The following is a 23,996-nucleotide window of genomic DNA, read 5'->3' on the forward strand; positions in this document are numbered from 1 at the left end:
CAGAAATTCTGGATTCTGCAGGAAACAAGGCCTCCTGGTACAGACGGGCACTCAGGAACCAGCTTCCTGGAGGTTCCCCACAGGTCAAGACCTCCCTGGAGCACCCCAGGGAAATGTGACTCTCCGAAGGAAAAGCAAAATAGCTATTATTCAGACTCCATGACATGCCCTCAAAAGATGGCTATTCAAATAAAATGCAAAATAAATCAGAGTGAAGAGTAGGAAGGAATAGATTTGAGGCTGTAAAACAGTTACTGTCACCAGACAGTCAATTTTCCTTCCATCTTTTGGAAATCAAGGCTTTTGGCAAACATGATAGGCTTCCTTCAGTTCTTCAAAAAGAAGCACCAGACGCTAAACTCTAAAATAAACATACCACACGGATCCCTACACAAGGAACACCTCGTGATGGTACAGACAACACTCCCAAGGACAGGTTTCACCATAAACCACAAGTGTTTCGGCCATGCTCCTCACTACAGCGATCACCAGGACAGGACCTATGACTCCTGAATATTCTAAATCAGGTCCTTTCTACACTGAACCCACATTGCTCTTTGCTCAGTCATGTCCAACTCTTTGCAGCCCCATGGACTGTAGCCCGCCAGGCTCCTCTGTCCATGGAATTTTTCAGGCAACAATACTGGAGTGGGTTGCTATTCCCTTCTCTAGGGGATCTTCCCAATCCAGGGATCGAATTCACCCCTCCTGCATTGCAGGCAGATGCTTTACTACTAAGTCACTGGGTAAGCCCCAGGCCCACAATGGCAACAATTAAAGAGAGAGAAAGAAAAAGAGAGAGAAATGGCCTCTGACTTAGCCTGCTTCCTCCTTTGGAACAGGGAAGTGAATCAGAGGCTGGGAAAACATTTCTCTATATAAGCTTAGCGCTTCATGTGCTGTCTACGCTTCAATCACATTAAATACACTGAACAAAAACTTTCCAGTGAAATCAAAAACAGAACAGGAGCTGAAGGCAACAGTTTATCACAGCTGGACTGGAAGAAAGCTAAACCCTGAGCACGTTGGTCGGAAGTAACAGTGTCAGATTCCAATGGGTTTGTGTCAGAGGCACTCGCGACCTGAGCCAGCTCTCAGGATTAGAAGCAGCTGCCTTCTGGGTTAATGAAAAGCCAGAGACATTTATGATGGCTAATAATAATATTTAACCCCATCACCTGTGTTTACCTTTGGGCTGTAAAGGGCTTGGTGCACACACACTCTTACCTATTACTAAAAATGATACTCAATCACGAGAAAGGAAAATTATTAGTAAGCAACTGTACACAGTGGGCTTTTGAGCAGCCTCTACAATAGGAGGCAGTTCTGAGACCAGGATCATTTTAACTAAAGGAAAAAAGAAAGAAAGAAATCCCATTCTGATCTTTCACTCGCTGACTGCAAAGGAGCCGTATTTCCCAGGCCCATATTCCAGTGACTGCACTCTGGTGTGGACGGAGAAGCAAGTGCGAGCTAGCCACTCAGGAGCAGTTCCCGAACATGACTGCAGAAGCCCACGCCTTTATCTACCAGGACTTATCCTGCAGTTGCCAAGGCAACAGGGCAGCCCTCGAGCTGATACTCTTCCTCTTGCCTCCTGGCCACCTGGGTTGAACAAATGCTCTTTCCACTAGGCTGGGTTATCTTGGCCTCCAAGGCCTAGAGAACACCTTTCTATCTAGGCCCCACTCTACTGTTAACTGTTGCACTCAGCCACCAGAACCACACGGCAGTGCCTGAGGAGCCAGAACATCAGCCTCTGGGTCATCTTTAAAACACCAAGCTGGGCCATCTCATTGCTGGACACAGGAGAGTCAGGAGAGGAGCAGGTGAACAAAAATCCTCACTCATATTAAGAGACAGTGTGGCGTTGTTTTTCACTTGGGAATAGAGACCCAAACATTTGGGGTGTTTCTATACTACCCTCACCCACCCACTGCCGGGATGATGGCAACAGGTGGGAGGTAGTGGGCTCTGAAATCAAGTCGTGGCTCCACACCTTTTTAAAGGTCTCGAGTCCCTATGCAGCCACTTAACCTTGTAAGCCCTGAAAACAAGAGAAAGCATGCAAGTCCCAGGCTCAGTGCCCAGCACCCAAGGAACCCTCTATAAGGATGGAAAATGTCATAAACAGAAACAAGGTTTTGGAGGAAGGAGAGGAAAAGAGATTTTTCTGGATTTAAACAGACCAAAAACCAATAAAGCGCCCACTATTGTATTCAAATTTCCTTCAATTTTAAGAATATCCTGAGCACGTATTGAAAAGGAAGGCTTCAGAAGGCCTGGGAACTTACAAATAATGTTGGCAGCATTTACTGACCATCAGATGTAAGCATGAGAAACTGGAAACAAAAAGATGAGAAGGACAGAATGTTTGGTCTCACAACCCCCTTTCCTGTCCTCTGTCCCTGGGAACAGCCCAGTTGAGGCTTCTGCATTCAGGTTCCTGGGCTCCTGCCCATCCTCCCATCTATCCGCTTAGAGCACACACTGTGTGCTTCACAGTTCTGCTCAACAACCTTCCAAGGTCCCCTCTGCCTTCAGGATATGCATTCCTTTCAAATCCTTCAACCTGCTTCTTTAACCTGCCTTACGGAAACTGGAAACCTAACCAAACACAGCAGTCCATTTGGTGCCCCTCAAAACAGATCCTACCACTGAATCTTTATTCATCCACTCCATTCTATCTAGGATTCATTTCCCATTCCTTTGGTAGTTTGTCCAAAACCTACCCTATCTTCAAAGCCAGGTCTTGGGCAGCCTTCCTCTAAGAACGTCCACAGTCACCTGTGCTGTGATGGTCTTTCCCTCCTTAGCTGCCTGACCCCTTCCCTTGGCATATAGTTATCTGCTGCTTTTTCTGATGATTTCCCATTGTTTGGGCATGCCTCTCCTCAAACCCCGGCACCTCAAGGATAGAGGCTACTCTCAACAACCCTGGAGCCTGGCCTCAGGGCTATGCACGTAGTGGGTGTCCATCCCATTCTGCCCACACTGCTAGACAGAACTCTGCCTTGGGAGTCAGCCATGTGCCCTAGCTAGATCACAGGTAACTCTGGGCCTTGCCTCTCTGTCTATTACACAGAAAGTCTGGGGAAATGAACCTGGGAGGTCACTGTCAGATCAAAGGTTCTGCAAAATCTGGAGTCCTGCCCCAAGGCCACAGAAGCAGAGCCCCGAACCAAGGTCACCTGTGAACCTGACTGTGCCCATCTGTAACCATTGCCAAAAGCCCCCAGATCATCACCAGCAGGCTTCCTGACCCTAAATTAGGCAAAAATGCTCACCCTAGTACTCGCCCTATGGCACCCCAACCAACACATAATACCACCCTCCCAGCAGGAATTCTTGGTCTTGAGGCTATATACACTGGCTACGTTGCTCTAACAGCATCGTCGACTCTCCCTGGCCTGTTAGGGGTTGGCCCACTGTGCTTGCAGCACCCTTCTTATCTCTGCTCTTTGTTCTTAATAAACTCACTTCCTTCTGAAATGCTCTGTGTCTGGAAACTCTTTTCCAACCTGCGCTTAGACAGCCACAACATAAATGGGGTAGGCCACTCACTATAATTGCTGGGAAAATCTCTTTCTAGCTTTTCCACTTAAGCCCTATAACTAAGATGAGGAAAAATAACGGGAGATGTTCAGAGGAAGCAAAGATTTAGAAGAGGTACTTGTGAGCAGGCAGAGATTAAGTAGAGGGAAGAAGTTCAGTCTTTGACTTTTTACTTTTAAGGAGACCAAGATCCAAAACAAAGTTCCCCAGACCTTCCTGTTTCAGGGCTGTTGCGGAGCATCCAGAGCAATGCTATAAGTCAGGCTGGAGACAACAGACAGGCGCCATTTCCTGTTCTTTAGGGGACACTTCCTGTGAAGGAACTGTCACAGAGCTGCATTTGAGGGGGCGGAGGAGAAGGGGTCTTAGGTTTAGAACTTTCCCATTTCTCTAATTCTGGCAGGAAGGCACCAGCACATCCCTAGAATTTAACCTAAGTGGACTGAAATGGTTTCAGAATCAAGGCCCCCTCATCTATACCCAGAGCCCTTCCTTGGACCTTTAAGAGGCAAGAAGCAAGCCTCAGATTCTCACCTTGACTTTGAGAGAGAAGTAAATGCTCTCCTGTAAGGCAGGTATCTTTGATCAACCCATTCTCTACCCTTCCTCACAAATCCAAAGGCAACATAGGCCAGGAGAGAACTCCCATCAGGAGACCTCACTTGTCTCAGGGGTTTGTTTTATTGTTTCAGTAATTCCTACATCAGTTTGAACACAATGCTCAGTCTCTCCACTTTAACAGACACCAGGCTTTACCCTCCCTACCCCAGAGACGGCAGTGAGAACAAAGAAAAATGATGAGGAAAACAGAACAAATATTGCAAAAAGACTAGAGACATCTGTGAAAGCCAACTTTACAGGGACATAAACACAGACCCGGGGAGAGAAGAAAAGAGTTAAAAGGTGACTTAGACACTTAATTTTATAAAATCCTCTCACAGCATTTCAATGTCAGAATTCAGAAAAGACTTCAGAAATCTCCTGGACAAACAGTCTCATTTGTCTAGATCTTAGAAGCTTCACTCAAAGAGGCTGGGGCTTCCTTACAGCTACATGAGGTCAGTGCAGGAGGCTGGACAGGGACTCTTTTCCATAAAACAAGTAGGTTCCCTCTACATCCTCCCCAGGCTTGCTTTAGGTTCTCAGCTCAGGGAAAATACTTTCAACTTTGACCAGATCACAGAGAGCAGTTCCATTCTCCGTGAACCATACTGGGAGGAAAGAGAAGAGGCTAAAATAACTGGATTTGAGTGAGGAGCTGCCTTAGGGTTGGGCCACCAGCTGAGCCAAGGGAGGCAACCACCTCTGGTTCAGTTTGTCTGATATTTGGGGGCTGCAAGGCTGTTTTAAGTGCCTGGTGACATGAATCTGAGCAAACTTCAGAAGACAGTGGAGGACAGAGGAGCCTGGCATGTTACAGTCCAGGGGGTCGCAAAGAGTTGGACACAACTGAGAGACTGACCACCACCAACAAATAATGATGCGATGACATACTCCTAGACCTACCATTCCTAGTGATGTGACACCCCATCCCCAGGATATGACTGAGGCACTCTGAACCTTAATTAAAAAAATGGAAACAAATCCCAAAAACCTTGGGATCATACCAAGTGTAGTTGGGAAAATCAGTTCCATTATCTACAGTGTGAGGAAAGTGCGAACTGTCCCTGGCTGCCTCCCAGTGTTCCTGGAAGGATCAGGTATCCTTGCAACTCCTGCTGATTGAAAACTGCAAACATCACTCGCTTGCATGGCACTGTTACCATGCTATGAACGCCTCACAGATGTATGCACTGCTAACTCACTGGCAAAGTTCTTGAAGGAACAGACTGCATCGTATCAGTTACTTCCAATGGCACTAATGCAGTGGTGGCCACCAAATTTCATACAATTGCTTGCTGAACTCATGATTCTTCGAGCCTCAGCTCTAAAAGCACTTTGCCTGTTGTGACTAAGAGACTGTTTTCCATAGCCACTCTGGAAACTTTCATTCTACACACTTTATGGTATATATTTCACCTCCCTTGTAGTGGCTCGCCCCATCTTCCGTCATTTCCATAAGCCATGGACTTGCTCCCCCTCCACCAGCCAAATCCTCAGGGTTAACCTCTCACATTTCCTTTTCCATGCAGGATGATCCACACATCACTCAGCGACAGAACAGTACCTGTTCCCTGCTCCGGGTGATCCGCTCAGACAGCAAATCCGAGTTGTTTCTTTCTTCTTCCAGCTCCATCTCCAGTTGAGACACCTTGTCCTGAGAAAGAAGTTACAAACACAGCCTACTTAACTTGCACTGACCAAGTTTTTAGGAGCAAGGACTGCCCTGCCTTGCACAATACCACAGGGACATCAGAGCTGAGCACCATGAATTAGAGTTTGGCAAAATCATGTGTCTTTTTCTCATACTGTGCAAAGTACATCTTTTAAAACCTGTTTTATTGCTTTTATAACGTAATTGTGCAACTAGAAAACACATAAAAGGATTAAAAAATTGCCCCACTGAGGATATTTTATATTTCCTTCAAGCCTTTTTTTTCTCTATGAATCGGTAATTTTACAAAGATCTACCTAAGCCTAACAAGCATATGTTACCTGTTAAAAGACAACGTGGAAACCAGGATAGCATCCAAGGCACTCTTCTCTAACTACTGTAAACTAACTCAGGACAATGTTCTCTTTTTTCCCTTAATTGTGAGTTTATTTCCAAGCTAATGTCCAGTTCTCTAGCTTATTACCAAAATACCCAATAACTTTCTCCGGGACATCTTTGAGACAATGCCAGAAACCCTGAGTGTATCAGGACAATGTTCTTCCTCTCTCCTGCTCAGGGTTTCCAAGACCTTCACAGGAATAGAGTCTGAAGCAGGCTTTCGCATCTGCCTTTTCCTTCTAGGAACCTCATAAAGGCTGGTGTAGTCCCAAGTCCCAGCAGAGTAACATAAAGACAGTGTTGGCCCATTCTGCTAAGCCACCCATCATACAAAAAATAGTTATTTCTGTCTTCCTTGCAGGCTCCTAATTTAACATCACTGAACATTAAGAGAAAAGCACTTCAAATTAGCTTTGTATACAAAAAAAAAAAAAAAAGAGGCTTCAAACACAAACCGCCCCACCTAGAATGGGAGGCTATGGGGTTGGTCCATGCATTTCTCCTGTCACCAACCAATGTGTCATACATCCAGACTAAGTCAGAGCCATGCGGCAGGCACACTAAAAGCAATCAGCATCTTAAGTTTTTATGGGAGCCTGCAGCATCTGTACATAAATATCGTCTCTGCGATTGTCAAAGTTGGCTGACGAGCCTGCGTGTGCACCAAAAATAAAACTCACTGAACTCTTGTGAATGACTCAATGTCTGTGAATGCCTTCTCTGTTGTGAGCAAAACCTACAGAGAACCCAAAGACCTGTCTCCCAGGAGAAAACAGGCACCTGAGTTTCTGAGTTTACAGGCTCATTAATGAGAGAGCTCTTGAGTCTAAGAATTAATCTATCAAGTGCTAGTGAAGGAATAAGCAAGATATTAGTCACAGCAAGACAATCTTGCCAGTGGCCTCTTAGGGGAGGAAGCACCCGCTGGTGTGCCTCATTGGTGGGGTCTTGAGAGCTGTTCATTCATGCTTAATGGAAAAACAGCTAAAATACTGCACAGGGGCAAATGAAGCTTAGCTATGCCACTGCTTCTAGACCTTGAGTTAGTAAACGGAATATGTTTTTTATAGTCAGAATATTCTAGAAGGAGACGACCTGATGACTCAAAGGTTGACTAAAAGCACCTCTTCACAGGGTTCTCTCCCTGCCTACAATTCATACTATACAGAACCCAGCAGGAGACTTCAGGGGATCAGGCCACGGGTCATTACACCAAAGGTTTTCACATCACTGCCTGACGAAGCTTTAGCTTGTTTTCAACCAGACTGTTTGAGCCGCAGAATAATCACTTCCTAGTTACCTGGGTTGAGCTTAGTTTGCCTAAAATGACCTCCCCTAATGAGATTAGAACCAGGACACTGGGAAAATATATTGCAATCTTGAAAAAAAAAACAAAAAAGATAAAACCATAACCAAGTAATTCTAAGCCTCCAAAAGGGCTGATCTAATAACATCTTTAATGGTTGAAACATCACTTCCTAGATATAAACTGCTACTAAGTCCCCTGGAGGTTTAAAATTTATTTCTATTTATTTGCAAAGTACAATCAGGAATTCCATAGCTTTTAAATTCCAGCTATCTCTTCCTGGCCTTGAGCACTGTCTGACTTTTATCAAAACCTTGACAATGTTAACTTTTTCCATAGGTCTGAGGCTGATTTTTAAGTGTTTCTTTTCCTCTCTAAATTCCACTGGGATGTGGGCTGTGTGTGGGAGTAGGGGGTGGATGTTTCTGGTTTGGGTTTGGGGTGGGGTTTCTGGTTTGGGGTAGGTTTTGTTCTTGTAAATTCATTTTGTAAGTTCAGCGGGACTGATGTTAAGTTTCTTCCTGTCTTTCTTGGTAGAATGTTCAAATTTGGATTCTATTACTCACATTTTTCTAGTGTGTTGTGTTTTCATCTTGTAAACAGATCACCCCAGCTGAGCACTTTCTGATAGACTGTCCTGGACTATGTATACATGGTTATCCAAAAGTGACCTGAGCCAGTCTGCTGCTTGTTTTGGCACAGCTGGACCCTCTGTAAGAAAATACGCCAGAATCTGGGGAACAAAAGCGGAACATGTGGGTGTCCTTAGGTGTTGGGCGGTTTGGACCCAAGGCATGGCTGAGCCCCTCCGTATTCACAGCAGCCTTGTCTCCTTTGCAGTTGGAAGTACTACCCAAAGCAACAAACTATCTGTTGTGCCCTATCTATGTGCCCTTCTGAAAAATCATCTAATCTCCTCTGGATGATTTTGCTTCCTCTTCAAGACAATGATGAGACTACAATAAATGATTTCCATCATTCCTTCCAGCACTGACATCTTATGAATCTATGAACTACCCGGCTTCTTCTTCAAATCAAGAAGTGACTTTAGGGACTTTTCTGGTGGTCCAGTGGTTAAGAATCTGCTTGGGCTTGATCCCTGGTCAGGGAACTAAAATACCACATGCCCATGTGCTGCCGAAAAGCCCACGCGCCACAATGAAGACCCCGCACAGCAAAAGAAAGAAATGACTTTACAAACATCTGACTGTGCAAGAGAATAAAAAACCAAAGACTTTCCCAAAGGCTGAGGTGTGCGCAAAAAGGCTGCTGCTTCCCTTCTGTCCCACACGCATCTCCCCAGACCCTGGCTGCCCACAAACCTCCATCTGCTTGACGAGTCGGCCTCGGTCATCCTTGAGGTGACTCTTCGCCTCCAGCTCGTACTCCAGGTCCTTGAGTGTCTGCTCTAGAAGCTGCCTTTTTGTGAGCGCTTCTTCCTGAGCTCTCTGGTAGTCCCGTAACTCTTCCTCCATCAGGCGCATCTAGAATGAGGAGATATAGGGGTGTTCATCTGGGCACATAGGAGCACAGAGCTCTCATGAGTGCGCAGGCTGACCCCGGAGAGGATACAGCGGCTCCCGCTATGCTGGAGGTCAGAAAACCCTGAGCAAGCACCACCTCCCTCTCAGCCTCAGTTTCCTCTTTTGTAAAAAGAAGCCTTGAGGACTTCCCTGGTTTGCAGGGGTTGTGGGTTTGATCCCTGATCAGGAAGCTAAGATCCCACATGCCTCTGGGCCAAAAAAAAAAAAAAAAATCAAAAACAAAACATAAAACAGAAGCAATACTGTAACCAATTTAGTATAAATTTAAAAATGGTCCACATCCTCCCTCAACAAAAATTGTTTAAAAAGGAAGCCATTTTCCAGCTACAGAGAAAAACCCCATTGGGTTATAAATTCAATCCAGTAGATGTTGGCCAGCATTATATAAAATGGAAAAAAATATCAGAGTAGTACAAGCAAACATTGTTTTCTGAAACATTTCTACTAGATACTAATATGTTTGTATGGATGCATGCATTACTGTGTTACAAGGCAAGACATCTTTCTTAAGGCAGGTCATGGTCAAAGATATTTGAAAGCCCCTGAACTAAGTTAGCACCTCCCAGAGCATAATCTTGCTCACCTGTAATAGGTTCCTCTCAACAGAGGTTTAAAGTGAGGGGAAAAGAAAAGCTAAAATCATGACTCCAAAGCAACCTGCAGGCACAAAATCTATTACTACAAACAAATTAAGAGAAAACCACTGGTTTCTAAAAGAATATGGTCAGTTGTCATAATTTACAGTGTTTTGTTCCTCCACAAGGTGGCACTGAACTGAAAGCTTTGAAGAAAGTGTAAGAGACAATGAGCTTGATTCCCAAGAGTTGCGGTGTTTTCCACTCCTCTGAACTCTCCCCAAAGGGACTAGGCACCTCAGCACACAATAGGTATTCCTTAAATATCTCTGTGGACTGATTCGGTGAAGGCTGTCTGTTTATTTCTCAGCGTCCCTCCTGGAGGTGGTTCAGGATAACAGGTGGAAAACAGTCTCAGGAACAGACTATATGGGTTAATTTCCTTTATGATAGCAAATGGCAAACTCCAGTAAAGAGTAACAGCTTTGGGGCTTCCCTGGTGGTCCAGTGGTTAAGAGTCCACCTTGCAATGTAGAGGACACCGGTTCGATCTCTGGTCTGGGAGTATTCCACATGGCATGGAGCAACTAAGTCCATGAGCCACAACTACTAAGCCTGCGCTCTACAGTCTGCAAGCCACAATTCCTGAAGCCCTCACATCGCAGCTGCGGAAGCCCAAGCAGAGCAATGAAGACACAGCACTGCCCAAAACACATAAATAAAATTATTTTTAAAACCACACTTTGCTGAGAGGCTGGTATGTAATTAAATATTAAAAAGGAAAAGAAATACCAGACTTTGGGAGTGGTTTTCACAGAAAAGTGGGGAAGCCTCAGAGACAACCTTTTTGGGGACCCAACAGGTTAGGCTAGTTTAGGAAGCCCAGAGGGAAGACTAGGAACTGTGTTTGCCTGCTGGAGGCTAACAGGAACACCCGACATTTCTGCGAGAACAGCACAGTCTTGACGAAGACATCTCCTGATAAAGCCTAGGCTGGCGTCAGTGGGGACTGAGTGACAGCACAAAGTGAAAACCCTTCCATGGAAAAAGGATGATGAGACATTCTTTGGATACAGAGATGCTCCAGGACACGAAAAAAACTCTCCAAATAAAAAAGTCTTTAAAAATCTTCTGTGCTTCAGTGTCCTGATTTGCAGTATTGTGATAAATGTATCAATAAACCTACCTTAACGAGCTGTCCTGAGACTCAAATGAGGTCATACCCCACCCAAAGTACGGGGGTTTTACAGTCAGACTGATAGGTAATGGTACAGCTCACATTTCCTTCTTGGTATCCTTTCCAACATCCAGCCCGTTCCTGCCTTCTGATGCCCTCAGTCCCTAACATCCACCAAGAGCTCTACCATAACCGAGAGTATCCGAGAAGGACATGCACAAGACAATTAGCAGTACAATGTCTGCAATCATGAAGTAGACAAATAACTTCTGAACCTACCAGTGCTCACTTTAAACGTAATTAAAAACTGCCCTTGGCGAAGTGGGATTTAGAAAATAAATGCAACAACAGTGAACTCCAGTCTTAATTCTCTAAAGATGATCCTCATCAGAACTTTTCTAGCTCTAGGTCAAAGGTAAAAAAGGTAAAAGGCCTGTTTCTCTCAGCAAACAAAGCAGTATTACCGCACTCAAGGTGCAAAGACCCTTGCAGTTTTTTCTGTTATTGAGAGCTTTAACTAAGTACAACCAAAACGGGATGGAGGGTGGTGAACAGAGTTGAGTTTGAGTTTTTTAAGAATCCCATGTGATCCTGGCTTATTGATTCACTTTTGTTTCAAACAACTCCAGGACTCCAGCACCCTTAGGGTGGTTTCTGACTGTAGTTTCCTTCTAGAAGGAGGAGGTGTCTGTTTCTGCCATTCAAACGGAAACACTGTCTCACAAGGATAGACCAGTGAGAATATCAAGGAAGTACAGTCTTTGTTTTCATCTTAAGGAATTCTTTTTTGAATTACTGCCCTTTTACAAACAACACTGGTCTCCATCTGGCCCTAACTAATCTCTCTGAATCTGTTTCCTTATCTAACTAGAGGGTCTCTAAGGTTCCTTCCAATCTGAAGATTTTAGCACCATAACCATTATACAAAAATCAAAGGGCAGCACTGGACAAGGGTCACTGTGACACTGATTTTCTGAAATCAAAGCAGCTTACAAATATTTGTTGGTGTTCTGGCAAATATCTGAATCCTCTCACCCAGTTGCTATGAAAATGATTGTTTTTCAATGCCAAAGAGAACTGTGCTATCAATACGCTAATTTCAGTTCTTACTAGAAGTCCTGTGTCCTGAGACCCTAAACCAGAGGAGATCTGTTATCAGGCTCCTTTCAGAAGTAGTGTAGAAGTCTGCAATAAATATCCATTGTTCTTTCACACAGTTTCAGCACTGACTCATGAATGACCTTTCTTTGATCATCAAAGATAATAAAAGTTTGTTTTTTAAAGAAAAATTTGTTTTCCTATGGAATCTTAGTGCTCTTGGTACTGCTTATGAAAAAAAAAAAAGAAAAGGCAAGCTTTAGAATTATAACAAAAACTAGTATTAGTGTTCAGGATACACAGATCCTTTGCCATATAGTCTCACATGTTACCTCATTTAATTATTAAATCATTACTATTTTGTATATTTTTAAGATGTAGAAACAGATGCTCAGAAAACTGGAGTAACTTGCTCAAGGTCATCTAGCTGGCAGGAGGCAGAGTAGAAATCAGCTTACATGGTACTGGCATTTTAGAGCCTTCAGCTTTCCATTAAATAATCAAAAACATTCCCTTTATTATTCACATTTCTTCAGAAGTCAAGACTTAAAGGAGCTAACATTTGGGTTACTTTGCTCTATTATTCTTAAATATAAAACCAAGAATACACTTTACTACTTTCAGTACTCATAAATTCCTGAAGATTTCTGTCTCCATTATTGTTGTTCTGAAACTCTTATCCACCACTTCTACTGCAATGAAAGTCCATGTAATTTTAAGCCAATGGCAAAACAAACAAACAAACAAAAAAACCTGATTAATCTTTGTTCTAGGATTAAATTAAAACATTACCACATATGAATCATTTAGACACAGCTGGGCACACCACTGCTGCTCCATAAACAGCCGCTAAGCTTTTTTAGGCAGAATATCTTGGCTTAATCACACAAACTAAAGTTGTGCCAATTTCACGTCAGAGGCCCTGAGTTCTCTGTGTCTTAGAATGCCATCTGCCCTGATGCAACCATCCTGAGAATCAAGCTCAAATGCTGTCTTAAGAATCTACCCCAGTGGGAATTCCCTGGCAGTCCAGTGGTTAGAGCTCTGTGCTTCCAGTGTAGGGGGCACAAGTTCAATCCCCTGTCAGAGAACGAAGATCAAACATGCTGTGTGGCAAGGCAGCAGGAAAAAAGAAAACAAGAATCTACCCCAGCCTCTCCTGGAAGAGTTTCAAAGCAGATTCTGAACACGGGTAAACCAGGACTGAGCTGGTCAGCCATTATTACCTCATCCTGCAACTTCATGGCAGTCAGACGGGACTTTTCTGCCTCTAGAGTTTTCTCCTTCAACTGTCTTTGCATCTCCGCAAGTTCCCTGCGATTTTTCTCCTTGTATTCATCCAGTTGGTTCTGGAGCTCCAGCGTTGATGTGCGGGACACCTCGACAATGTCGGCCATCTGGAGAAGTGACGCAGGTGTGAACCCCACCCCACCACCCACCCTGCCGCCATGAGGCTTCATCTGGAGCCTGGGAGTTAGGCTTGCACCCCATCACATCTCCTCTTCTCTCCTGTGTAGCCCCCCAAAGTCTACAGATCATGGTCTGCCCAGATTAGTCACCTCTAACGTGGAAGTTGTGTGGCGACCTGAATAGGCCTATCTCTGGAGCTAGATTCTGGGTCCTGGGTCCTATTCTTGCTCTGCCACTTACCAGCTATACAACTGGGGCGTTACTCGCCCTCTCTGGGCCTCTGCAGGGTGCTCATTAAAAACACTGAAGCCATAATCTATACCTTGGCAGGACTGTGGTCAAAGTTAAAATGATGCAGACAGAATTCTACTTAGATATGAATGCGCTGGTAAACTGACTGACGCAGAGCAGATGTCAGAAACTGGCCAGCGTTCAGGGAAGCTTCTAGAACATGGGGAGTCCATTTTGGCTCTATGCCTTTCCCCTTCTGGATGTTTTAGGGTAGAGGGGAGCAGAGAAGCCACGACTACTGGGCTTTAAAACTGCCTTTCACGCTCCTGGACAAGAAAGGTGGAGCAAGTACATCGATTAGGCACGAAGGCAGAGGTTCTGAGTGAGGTACCATCCGCGACATCTGCACTGACAACGGCAGGCTTCTTTGGGTAAGGGATGAGAGGAACTGGGCCCAGGCTCCAGGGGGCGTTCTCTAAACCAGTTTCTCATAACTGGAATTATCAACAGGCCTGAAGAGCTGCTTCAGAGGATCTGCAAATCCCAGACACATTTGTGCTGAGACATACTGCAGATCTGCTCAGCTCTGTCAGGCCCTCCAGCATGGTGGGGGGTGAAGGGGCTGGGCCCCATGCCCTCCCCAACTCCTGCCCCTTACCTCCTTCTGCAGTTTCTCAATGGTCTTGTCAAGGTGCCATCGCTCATTCTCCATTTCATTCTTCAGTCTCCTTAACTGCTCCTTCTGCTCGGCCTCATCTTTGAGCCTCTCAGACAACTGCTTCTGTTCCTGGGTGGCCCGGCTCAGATTTCTCTGCAGATGGCAAGGAGAGGACAGTCCTGTCACCTACCTGCCAGGGCAGCTGCAGGGACGGGTGGCAAAGGGAGTTTCACAGCCACACCACAAAGTAATCAGACCTGCTACATCACTGATAAGGATCCAAATAAAGCCATTACAGAGACACGAGGATATTGTCAGCTCTGAAATTTAGGGACCAAAATGAAAGCTGACTTCACCAAAAACACAGGCAGGAATGAAGGGGCAGATGAAAGATACATTACAGAAATACAGAAAACGGCCAAGGCTGCTGGGGATGGTGATTCAGGATAGTATCCAAAAACCTGGCAGAGCTCATGCTAAAAAACTGCGGGTAAGTTATACAGTAGACTAACTTCGACCCATGCGGCAATTCACATCCTGTGATATACAGCATTGCACCTAATGTTCTAGCATTGTCTCTGCTATGTAGATGGTTCTTACAATTAAAATAGCTAAAAATCAAACTATAAGGAAAGAGAAATTGTCCCATGGGCCAAGATTCCACTTGGGCAGGGGGAGTTATAATCAACAATCCCTGAGATGGACTCACACACAGAAGAGAAGGAATCTGGCAATCTACGGGCTGAGGAGCCTGCTGGACAAGAGGTACGGAATAGAAGACACTCATTAGGAAAAAGACAGATGAATGGTTACTTAGTGAATCACACCAAATACTAGTACCTCTTACAAAATGTAACATCTTGGGTGCAATATTTCCCCTGGGTTCCTCTGAGGCTCTCATCTCACAACATTATACAGACTGATGTCCTTTATGTAAAAAAAAAAAAAAAAAAGAACATGCAATTCTAAAAGAAAGAAAAAATCCTAAGGTATCTTAGGAACGCTATAGTAGCTTCTTTAAATGGCTAAGAATGAAGGGCTGTGGCATAAGGATATCATGAAGGGGCACAGCTCAGAATAGTGGAGCATAACCCAAACACAGCTAGATCAGAAAAATGGCATCAGGCATTGAGGGCTGAATGTGATTTAGTACAGGTACTGTTTGGGACCTACTCAAGTCTTGTGTCCCTGCAGAGGCTGTATAAGGACAATGGTTATATTTGTACAGTGCTTAACAGGTTACAAGCTGCAGTCACATGCAGTAACTCAGGCATTTTGAAATCACAAAGCACTTCAGGCACTTCTGGTTTGCAAAGCTTTGGAACAGATCCACTGGCCAGCCACACGGCCTGGGGCCAAAAAGCCACCTGTGGAGGACTGTGCTCAGAGAAACAAGCCAGCACAGCCAGGCCACTGCAGTTAATTGCTGCAAGGAACCAACGTCAAAAAAAGCAGTTGGGGAGAGCGGATGGAAGGAGAAAGGGAGTCGGAAGTTCAGTGTGGGGCAATGAGCAGGACTGAGAGCCACCACGGTCAGTGTGGCACACACCAGACAGAGGGTCAACCCTGGGACTCGTGTTTGTGGTTGATTTAGTGCATCGAGAGCAAGGGGCAGCACACAGGGCAAGCTAAGTGAGGCATGGTTCCACTGTGTGGGAGCAAACTCTCAGGAACAGGTATCTCAGAATGGCAATTTTTGGAAAGCAACAAATATAGAGGGATACCAGCTTCCCTGGTGGCTCTGTGGTAAAGAGTCCGCCTGCCAATGCAGGAGACTCGGGTTCGATCCCTGGGTGAGGAACATCCCCTGGCGAAGGGAATGGCAACCCACTCCAGTGTTCTTGCCTGGAGAATCCCATGGACAGAGAAGCCTGGAGGGCTACAGTCCATGAAGCTGCAAAAGAGTCAAATACGACTTAGTGACTAAACCACCACTCACAGAGGGACATCATCGCCTTCCCGTAGAACTGCCAGGATACAACTCAACCCCTACCCCTACAGATCCCCCAGCCTCTCTTTCTTCCTTTTGGATTCCAAATCTCAGGGGCTCCAGGCCAAGAGACAAGCCAGCCTCGACTCCATTCAACTCCCACAAGGTGAAAGCTCTTCTGCTTTACCTTTGGCTCAGGATGGGTTCCGCTACCAACACCCCCTTCCCTGGCCCAGGCTCTGCTCTCCTGTGCTACTAAAGACTCCTGAGACTCAAACAATCCGAGCTGGGCTTGACCAACACACCCCATCCCAACCTTAACACATACACATTTGCCTAGAAAAATAATTTTGCTAAATCATTTTTTAAATATTTCTTGCATGCTTGCCTCTATTGCATAGCAGTAAGACCTATAAAGGCAAGGAACAGATTTTTTATCTGAGTATGTCTCATAGTCCAGATTCACTATTAGGCACAGGATAAAAAAATCTCTGTGGTTGCAAATTAACACCCATCCCCAAAAGTGATCTAAAGATTTCTTATATCAGAATCACCAAGCAAGGGTGGTGGACTCCTTATGTAAAATACAGAATCTAGCCCTTTCTGATGGAATCACAATTTTTCTTAGAGTGGAGCCCATACATTTGCATTTGAAAGTTTTACCCAGATAATTCTGATACACTCAAAAGTTTAGAAATGCTGTTCAAACAATGCTCTGCCTCTTGGGAGATTCAAGAAATAGTTTCTAATAAGTCACTGCTGAGAAAATATGTCCCAGATTCACATGAAAAACAGCAAACTTGGCAACTTTGCATTTAGGAGTTAGGTGTGAAATGCTCTATAGCTACAGTGACCGCATTTCCAAGACCAGCCATGCAAGTCTCTTGACCAACATTGGGACAAAATTTGAGGAAAATCTGTCAAAGTGGAGAATCCAGAACACAAGGCTGGTAGACGTACAGTGAGTGCCCTTGAGCTTGGGGACCGTTATCTCAGTAGATGCAAAGCCTTTTACTGTATGGCTGAGCAAGGCCTCCATCAGTCCGTATTAACAATAACTATGTGGCAGGTGAGCAGAGGGGCTTGAGGGAATGGGAGGCTTGATCAGAAAGAATTGGATCTCAGAGCCCTTGACACACGTTAACTGTGGACTGTGACAAGCGTGGCGGCTTTCTTCTTCTGTGGTCTCAGTACATAGAAGTCTGCTACGGTGGGAGGTACAGGCAAACAAAGCATATATTATCAACAGAACATATATCATCACCCTTCCCTGAAGAAAAGAACTATGGCCCCCTCATCTGCAGAAGCCATTTCTCAAGGTAATCAGAGACATCTTTGCCATGAACGCAGTTTAAACATGTCTACACAGCAGCCCAATCCTCAACCAAGTGGTTGGGCTGAAGTAAACCAAGAACGGTACCCACTTTGAACTCCTGCTCTGTCTGACTGATCCAGAATAAACCAGACCTAAGCTCACAAGGTCTTCACCTACAATGGCAAGAAATATATTTATCATACATGAAGATGCAGCAGATTGTTAAAGACACAAAAATTTTGAAATATAAAATGCTTATGTGGGAAAAAGAAAAAAAAAAAGTTACTCTCTCCTCTTCCTCTAAGAGTTAAGTTCCCTTTTGATTGTCAGTTTTGGGAGAGGCATGCAGAATGAACTAAAGGAATGACTGTTTGGTCCCCAAATTGAGAAAAAGCAAAGTAGTTTTGAGTGATGGTGTGTTTTCCATAGCACTACTTTTGAAACAAGATAATTCAGATAATGATGGTGAGACTGCCGGACCCTCTTAAAATTCCTGCCGGATTATGTTGCCAGTGGTTAGCACAGCCACATGCTGCCTGAAGCAGTCTCATCATCTCAACACCACTGGGAAAACAGGCCTGAACAAAAGTAACATGTCAGGGATAATTCTGAAGGCAGGAATGGAGATCCGGAGGTAGAGGCCAGCAGGGATCACATTAAGATCTTTAGACCTTGAGGCCATCATCTGTTCTCTCCACTGAATTAGCTGTGAGCTGCAGATTCACAGCTGGTGAACCACCTCCTTCTGTGTGAAAGTTTCTGGTTTGATCAAAGGATGATAAAGACGGAGCCTGTAACAGCTGTACCCAGTGTCTGGTGTGGATGTGACACAAAAGTGCAGATTTTTGCCCCCACAGAATACAAATGTTTTTCCTCTCTTTCTGTCCCCAAGAAGCTCAGAGATGTAAACCCTGCACTTTGACTGCTGGGTTGTAGCCACCATAAGCCTTAAACAGCAGCATAGGGCAACCGCCGTTCACACAAAACCTACCAAACAAGAGTTAATAACAAAGATCTAGATTAATAAAGAAAGAAAAAGAAATCCAAAGCTAAGACACCAAAATGAAGAAAATACAGGAATTTACTGCATGCAAGAACAAAGTCTCTGTCCAAAGCCAAAGAGAAGGTGCAGATTTGGGGGTGGGGGCTCCTGAGCTGTGGCTGACCTGAGTGAACCCCGGTACACATTCCTCTAGCCCTGAGGAGATGATGCTGTATATGAAAGGAATGCTGCAATTAGGCATTTACAAATTTGAATCCTGACTTGGCCCCTGACACTTCTCACATGCCCCTGCCTCACCCTCCCTTACAGACACCCAAGTCCTAAGGAAACACTGTAACAGACTCCTCTAAAACAGCTGCTCAAAATAACTGGCTTTTACCTCCTCAGAAACTCACCTGAGGGATGCCTGATGCTGCTGGTTCTTTAAAATTCCAGAGCAGGTAGAAGGAAGGACATACCTGGATCACACTGAGGTCACTGTGCAAAGTCTATTCAGAACCTCAGTGCAGACTTTGTTGTTGTTGTTTTTTAAAAAAGGACTTACTTCAATTTTTCTAACCTTCAAATGGGAAAAACTAATTTTCTAAGAATCTGCTGATTTTGAATAGAGATAGCTATCCAGTTTCAAGGAAAGGACTTCCTTGGGCTTTGTTTAATAGCCCTCTTGAAGGACTGTGCTCTGAGGCATCTATTTGCCCAGAGGAGAGAGGAAATCGGCTTCTGCCACAGAGCAACTCCACAGTGCCCTGGGGACTGATTCTGTTGGCCTTCTCACACAGTTCGTATTTTATCTTTGGAAAGCTGTCAGGCTCTTCCATGTCTGGAGGACTGCTCAGCCCAGAACTACTGACATCTGGGTGCTTCACAGCTGTGGGGATGTCCTGGGCTGTGTAGGATGGGAGCAGGAGCCCTGGCCTCCACCCACGAGATGCCAGTAGCATCCCCTCATCTGTGGCAACCAACATCTCCAGACATTGCTCCAATGTCCCCCAGGTAAAAAAAACACCTGGTTTTCCCTGGTGGCTCGATGGTAAAGAATCCGCCTGCCAATGCAGGAGACACAAGTTCGGTCCCTGATCCTGGAAGATCCCACATGTCACAGAGCAACTAAGCCCTGTGATCCACAACTATTGAGCCTGCTCTCTAGAGCCCAGGAGCCACAACTACTGAAGCCCATGAGTCCTAGAGCCCAGGCTCCGCAACAAGAGAAGCCACTGCAATGAGAAGACACAACTCTAGAGCAGCCCCTGCTCACCACAACTAGAGAACAGCTTGCTCAGCAACACAGACCCAGCAGCCAAAAATAAATAAATGAATGAATAAAAAGAACTGCTGGCTTATATAGACAGTCGCAAGTCCGTGATGGTTATTATGGAAGGAGCAGCCAGGAAGGACAGGACCAGTGGCGATCTGGACATGTCCCTCCTTCTCGTGCTTCCTCTGTGGGGGGATAAGGACCCTCAGTGTTTACCTGAGCCTCTTCCAACTCAGTCTGCAGGGCTCTTTTGGCTGATGTGGCTTCTTTCTCTTCCTTTCTTGCATGCAGAAGGGCCTCTTCTAATTGCCGAGTTTCTCCCTACAAAGAAACATGGGGTTAATGCACACTCAGATGGGTGCCGTGCCTACTAAGCTGACTCAGCAGCATGAAAGGCAGGCAGGGGACATCCACAGACACAGCCGGCAGGGGCTACGGGCACCATACACCTGTCATGGGCCCACAGTAGCACAAAACAGATGTGTGTGCTGTCTGCAGTGCCATGCTTAGCCAGAAATGAACATCCAAACCAGTCATCTGAGATGATCTGGGGGAAAATACAGATATCCACCCTCAGCACAGGAGCGTCAGCAACAAAAATGAACGAACTCAAGTATGAATCAACTCAGTACTCAAGCACTGAAAGAACTCAGGCACACAGTCTGAGAAAAAGCTTTTCAGGGGATTTTCACGGTGACCATTTGGGAAACCTGTTAGAATACACCTCCCATCACATTTCTTTTGTCTCTGTTTATTGTCAGCTGCCATTTTTCACAGCTATTACTGCGTGTCTCTTGCTAACAGTCTCCTACTGCTAGAGATCTGGAAAACCAGATAACTGGTTTGGTAAAACTTGCATGACCTCAAAAACCATCAACCAACTGCTAAAAAAAGAAAAAACAGTCACGAGTGAGAGTGGGCCTGATGGTAGGGTTAAGATGCCCTTTTCGGGTGTCTGGAGGCCTCGGCTCAGTGTGAAAAGGCTGAGCACACCTGATGTCTGGGCGAACGGGGACCTCTGTGCCTGCACCTGAGGTCCCCACGCCAACTCCATCAGACTTGTTCCAGGCATCTTCAAAAGCCGTCTCCCATTTGTACCACGCATAGAGGAACAAAAGCAATGGTTTACAGAGAGGCAGTCACAGCCACCTTGACCTTTCCTACTTGATTATGGTAATAAATCCCTTTCAGCTTCTTAAGTCACTCACACAGGAAAGGAGGATCCGTGGCTGCAAAGCCCAAGTTGGGGGCCCAGAAAGCCTCACCTCGCACTTCTTAAGAGTCTCCTTTGCTTTGGCCTCATCATCTTGAAGGTCAGCAAGCTGCCTCTGCAGCCTAGCCACAGTGCGCTCCAGCTCTTCCACACTCCCCCGCAGCTTCTCATTCTCCTCCTGCAGAGCCTTTACGCGCATCTCTGCCCCCACCTGGGTTTGCTCTGCGGTACTGCTCCGACTGGCCAGGACCTCGACGTTCTGGTAAAGACATGGAACAGGTGAGCATGGGAGCCACAGTCAAGGCCCAGCCCCCAGCTTCAAGGATGGCTGACATTTCTTAAAACCCACTACGTTCCAGACAGCATGCTAAGCCAGGGATTGGCACCCTACAGCCTACAGGTCCAGGCTACCACCTGTTATTAAAACTAAAGTGTCAGGACTTCCCTGGCGGTCCAGTGGTTAAGACCCTATGGTTCTAATGCAGGGGACATGGGTTTGATGCCTGGTTGGGGAACTAAGATTCTACATGTGACAGAGCAACTAAGCAACTAACTAAGCCCATGCTGCAACTACTGAGCATTGCCCCCTGGAGCCAGAGCACTGCAACCTGAGAAAGCTCGTGCACTGCAACCAAGATCCTGCATGCTACAACTAAGAACCAATGCAGCCAAATACACAAATAAAATTTTAAAATAAATCAAGCATTACTGGAACTCTGCAACATCCATTTGGGGACATACTATCTATGGCCACTTCCGTGGTATAACAGCTGTGTCAGGACTTGGGGCCACAGTTTAAAATATTTATTATCTAGCTGTTTACAGAAAAGTTTTGCCGAACCATACCAGTGTCCTTGACATGAAATTTCAACCTTTTAACAACTCTAGGAGGTGGTTTCTAGTCTCTTCCTTGGCTTCACTGGTCTTCGTTGTGTGTGGGCTTTCTGTAGTTGTGGCAAGTGGGGGCTACTTCCTAGTTGTGCCGAGCAGGCTTCTCATTGCAGTGGCTTCTCCTGTTGTGCAGAGCACAGACTCTAGAGCATGTGGGCTTCAGAAGTTTTGGCTTATGGGCTTAGCTGCCCCACAGCATGTGGAATCTTCCCAGATCAGGGGTCAAACCCATGTCTCCTGTGTTAGCAGGCAGATTCTTAACCAATGGACCACCAGGAAAGCCCAAGTGGTTATTACTCTTCTTAAAGACAAAGAAACTGGCACTTGGGTAGACTGAGGAACTTGTCGAAGTTCATGTAGGAGGAAATGTATTCAAGCAGAACAAATCCAGAACCTAGTCTTATAACCACCAATGAGTTCGCTTTCCTGATTCCTAATCATGTACAGCTCTTGATGAAGGGCAATTTCTACTTGTAAGTTTTTTTAAATGTCTAACATAAAATGGAAATTAAAATATGCTTAAATTACGATATAGTTCCTTGTGCAAACTCTAGGTAGTCTCATCTGAAAATGAGAATGTGCAGCACACAATCCATAACTGAAAGGAATGGCAACAACTACAGAATGATTACTGTTAATTTCAGATATCACATGGGCTTCTATTTTTTGGCTCAGCATCTTAAAAGTCATACATCCTGGAGTGTGAAGTCAAGTGGGCCTTAGAAAGTATTACTATGAACAAAGCTAGTGGAGGTGATGGAATTCCAGCTGAGCTATTTCAAATCCTAAAAGATAATGCTGTTAAAGTGCTACACTCCACATGTCAGCAAATTTGGGACACTCAACATTGGTCACAAGACTGGAAAAGGCCAATTTTCATTCCTATCCCAAAGAAGGGCAGTGCCAAAGAATGTTCAAACTACTGGATAATTGTGCTCATTTAGCATGCTAGTAAGGTTATGCTCAAAATCCTCCAAGTTAGGCTTCAACAGGACATGAATCGAGACCCTGTTGATGTACAAGCTGGGTTTAGAAAAGGCAGAGGAACCAGAGATCAAATTGCCAACATTCACTGAATCATAGAAAAGGCAAGGGAATTCCAGAAAAGTATCTACTTCCATTTCATTGACTGCGCTAAAGCCTTTAACTGTGTGGATCATAACAAACTGTGGAGACTTCTTCAAGAGATGGGAATACCAGATCACCTTACCTGCCTCTTGAAAAACCTGTATGCAGATCAGGAAGCAACAGTTAGATTCAGACATGGAACAACAGACTGATTCAAAATTGGGAAAGGAGAATGAGAAGGCTATACACTGTCGCCCCGTTATTTAACTTCTATGCAGAGTATAGTATGTGAAATGCCAAGCTGGATGACTCACAAGCTGGAATCAAGACTGCCAGGAGAAATAGCAACAACCTCAGATATGCAGACAATATTACTCTAATGGCAGAAAGTGAAGAGGAACTAAAGAGCCTCTTGATAAGGGTGAAAGAGGAGAGTGAAAGGGCTGGCTTGAAACTCAACATTAAAAAAAAACAACTGAGGTCATGACACCCACTCCCATCACTTCATGGCAAACAAAAGGGAAAAAGTAGAAGCAGTGACAGATTTCATTTTCTTGGTCTCCAAAATCACTGCAGATGGTAACTGAAGCCATGAAATTAAAAAATGCTTGCTCCTAGGAAAGAAAGCTATGACAAACCTAGATAGCTTAATAAAAAGCTGAGACATCACTTTGCCACAAAGGTCCATATAGTCAAAGCTATGGTCTTCCAGTAGTCATGTATGGATGTGAGAGGTGAACCACAAAGAAGACTGGGCAATGAAGAATCGATGCTTTCAAATTGTGGTGCTGGAGAAGACTCTTAAGAGTCCCTTGGACTGCAAGGAGATCAAACCAGTCAATCTTAAAGAAAATCAACCCTGAATACTCACTGGAAGAACTGATGCTGAAGCTATGTTCCAATACTTTGGCCACTTGATGCAAAGAGCTGACACATTGGAAGAGACCCTAATGCTGGGAAAGACTGAGGGCAAGAGGAGAAGGGAGTGACGGATGGTATCACTGACTCAATGGACATGAGTTTGAGCAAACTCTGGGAGATAGTGAAGGACAGGAAGTGCTGCAGTTCATGAGGTCGCAAAGAGCTGGACAAGACTTAGCCACTGAACAGCAAC

The 23,996-nt window shown here is 45.0% G+C and overlaps 1 protein-coding gene across 7 annotated transcripts in view; it reads right to left on the minus strand.

Moving 5' to 3' along the window:
* The window catches only part of CGNL1 (cingulin like 1), a 169,612-nt gene that overhangs the window by 11,057 nt on the left and 134,559 nt on the right, over nucleotides 1–23,996 (minus strand). For all 7 annotated transcript variants that reach the window (XM_055537840.1, XM_055537835.1, XM_055537837.1 and 4 more), the window contains 6 exons: nucleotides 20,976–21,182; nucleotides 19,927–20,031; nucleotides 14,208–14,360; nucleotides 13,135–13,305; nucleotides 8,837–8,998; nucleotides 5,723–5,812 (listed from right to left, as the gene is read on the minus strand). In XM_055537840.1, coding sequence (XP_055393815.1) covers nucleotides 5,723–5,812; nucleotides 8,837–8,998; nucleotides 13,135–13,305; nucleotides 14,208–14,360; nucleotides 19,927–20,031; nucleotides 20,976–21,182 — 888 coding nt within the window. The remainder of the gene's footprint in view (nucleotides 1–5,722; nucleotides 5,813–8,836; nucleotides 8,999–13,134; nucleotides 13,306–14,207; nucleotides 14,361–19,926; nucleotides 20,032–20,975; nucleotides 21,183–23,996) is intronic.

Source organism: Bubalus kerabau, chromosome 10 (assembly GCF_029407905.1).
Source record: "Bubalus kerabau isolate K-KA32 ecotype Philippines breed swamp buffalo chromosome 10, PCC_UOA_SB_1v2, whole genome shotgun sequence".
Lineage (NCBI taxonomy): Eukaryota > Metazoa > Chordata > Mammalia > Artiodactyla > Bovidae > Bubalus > Bubalus kerabau.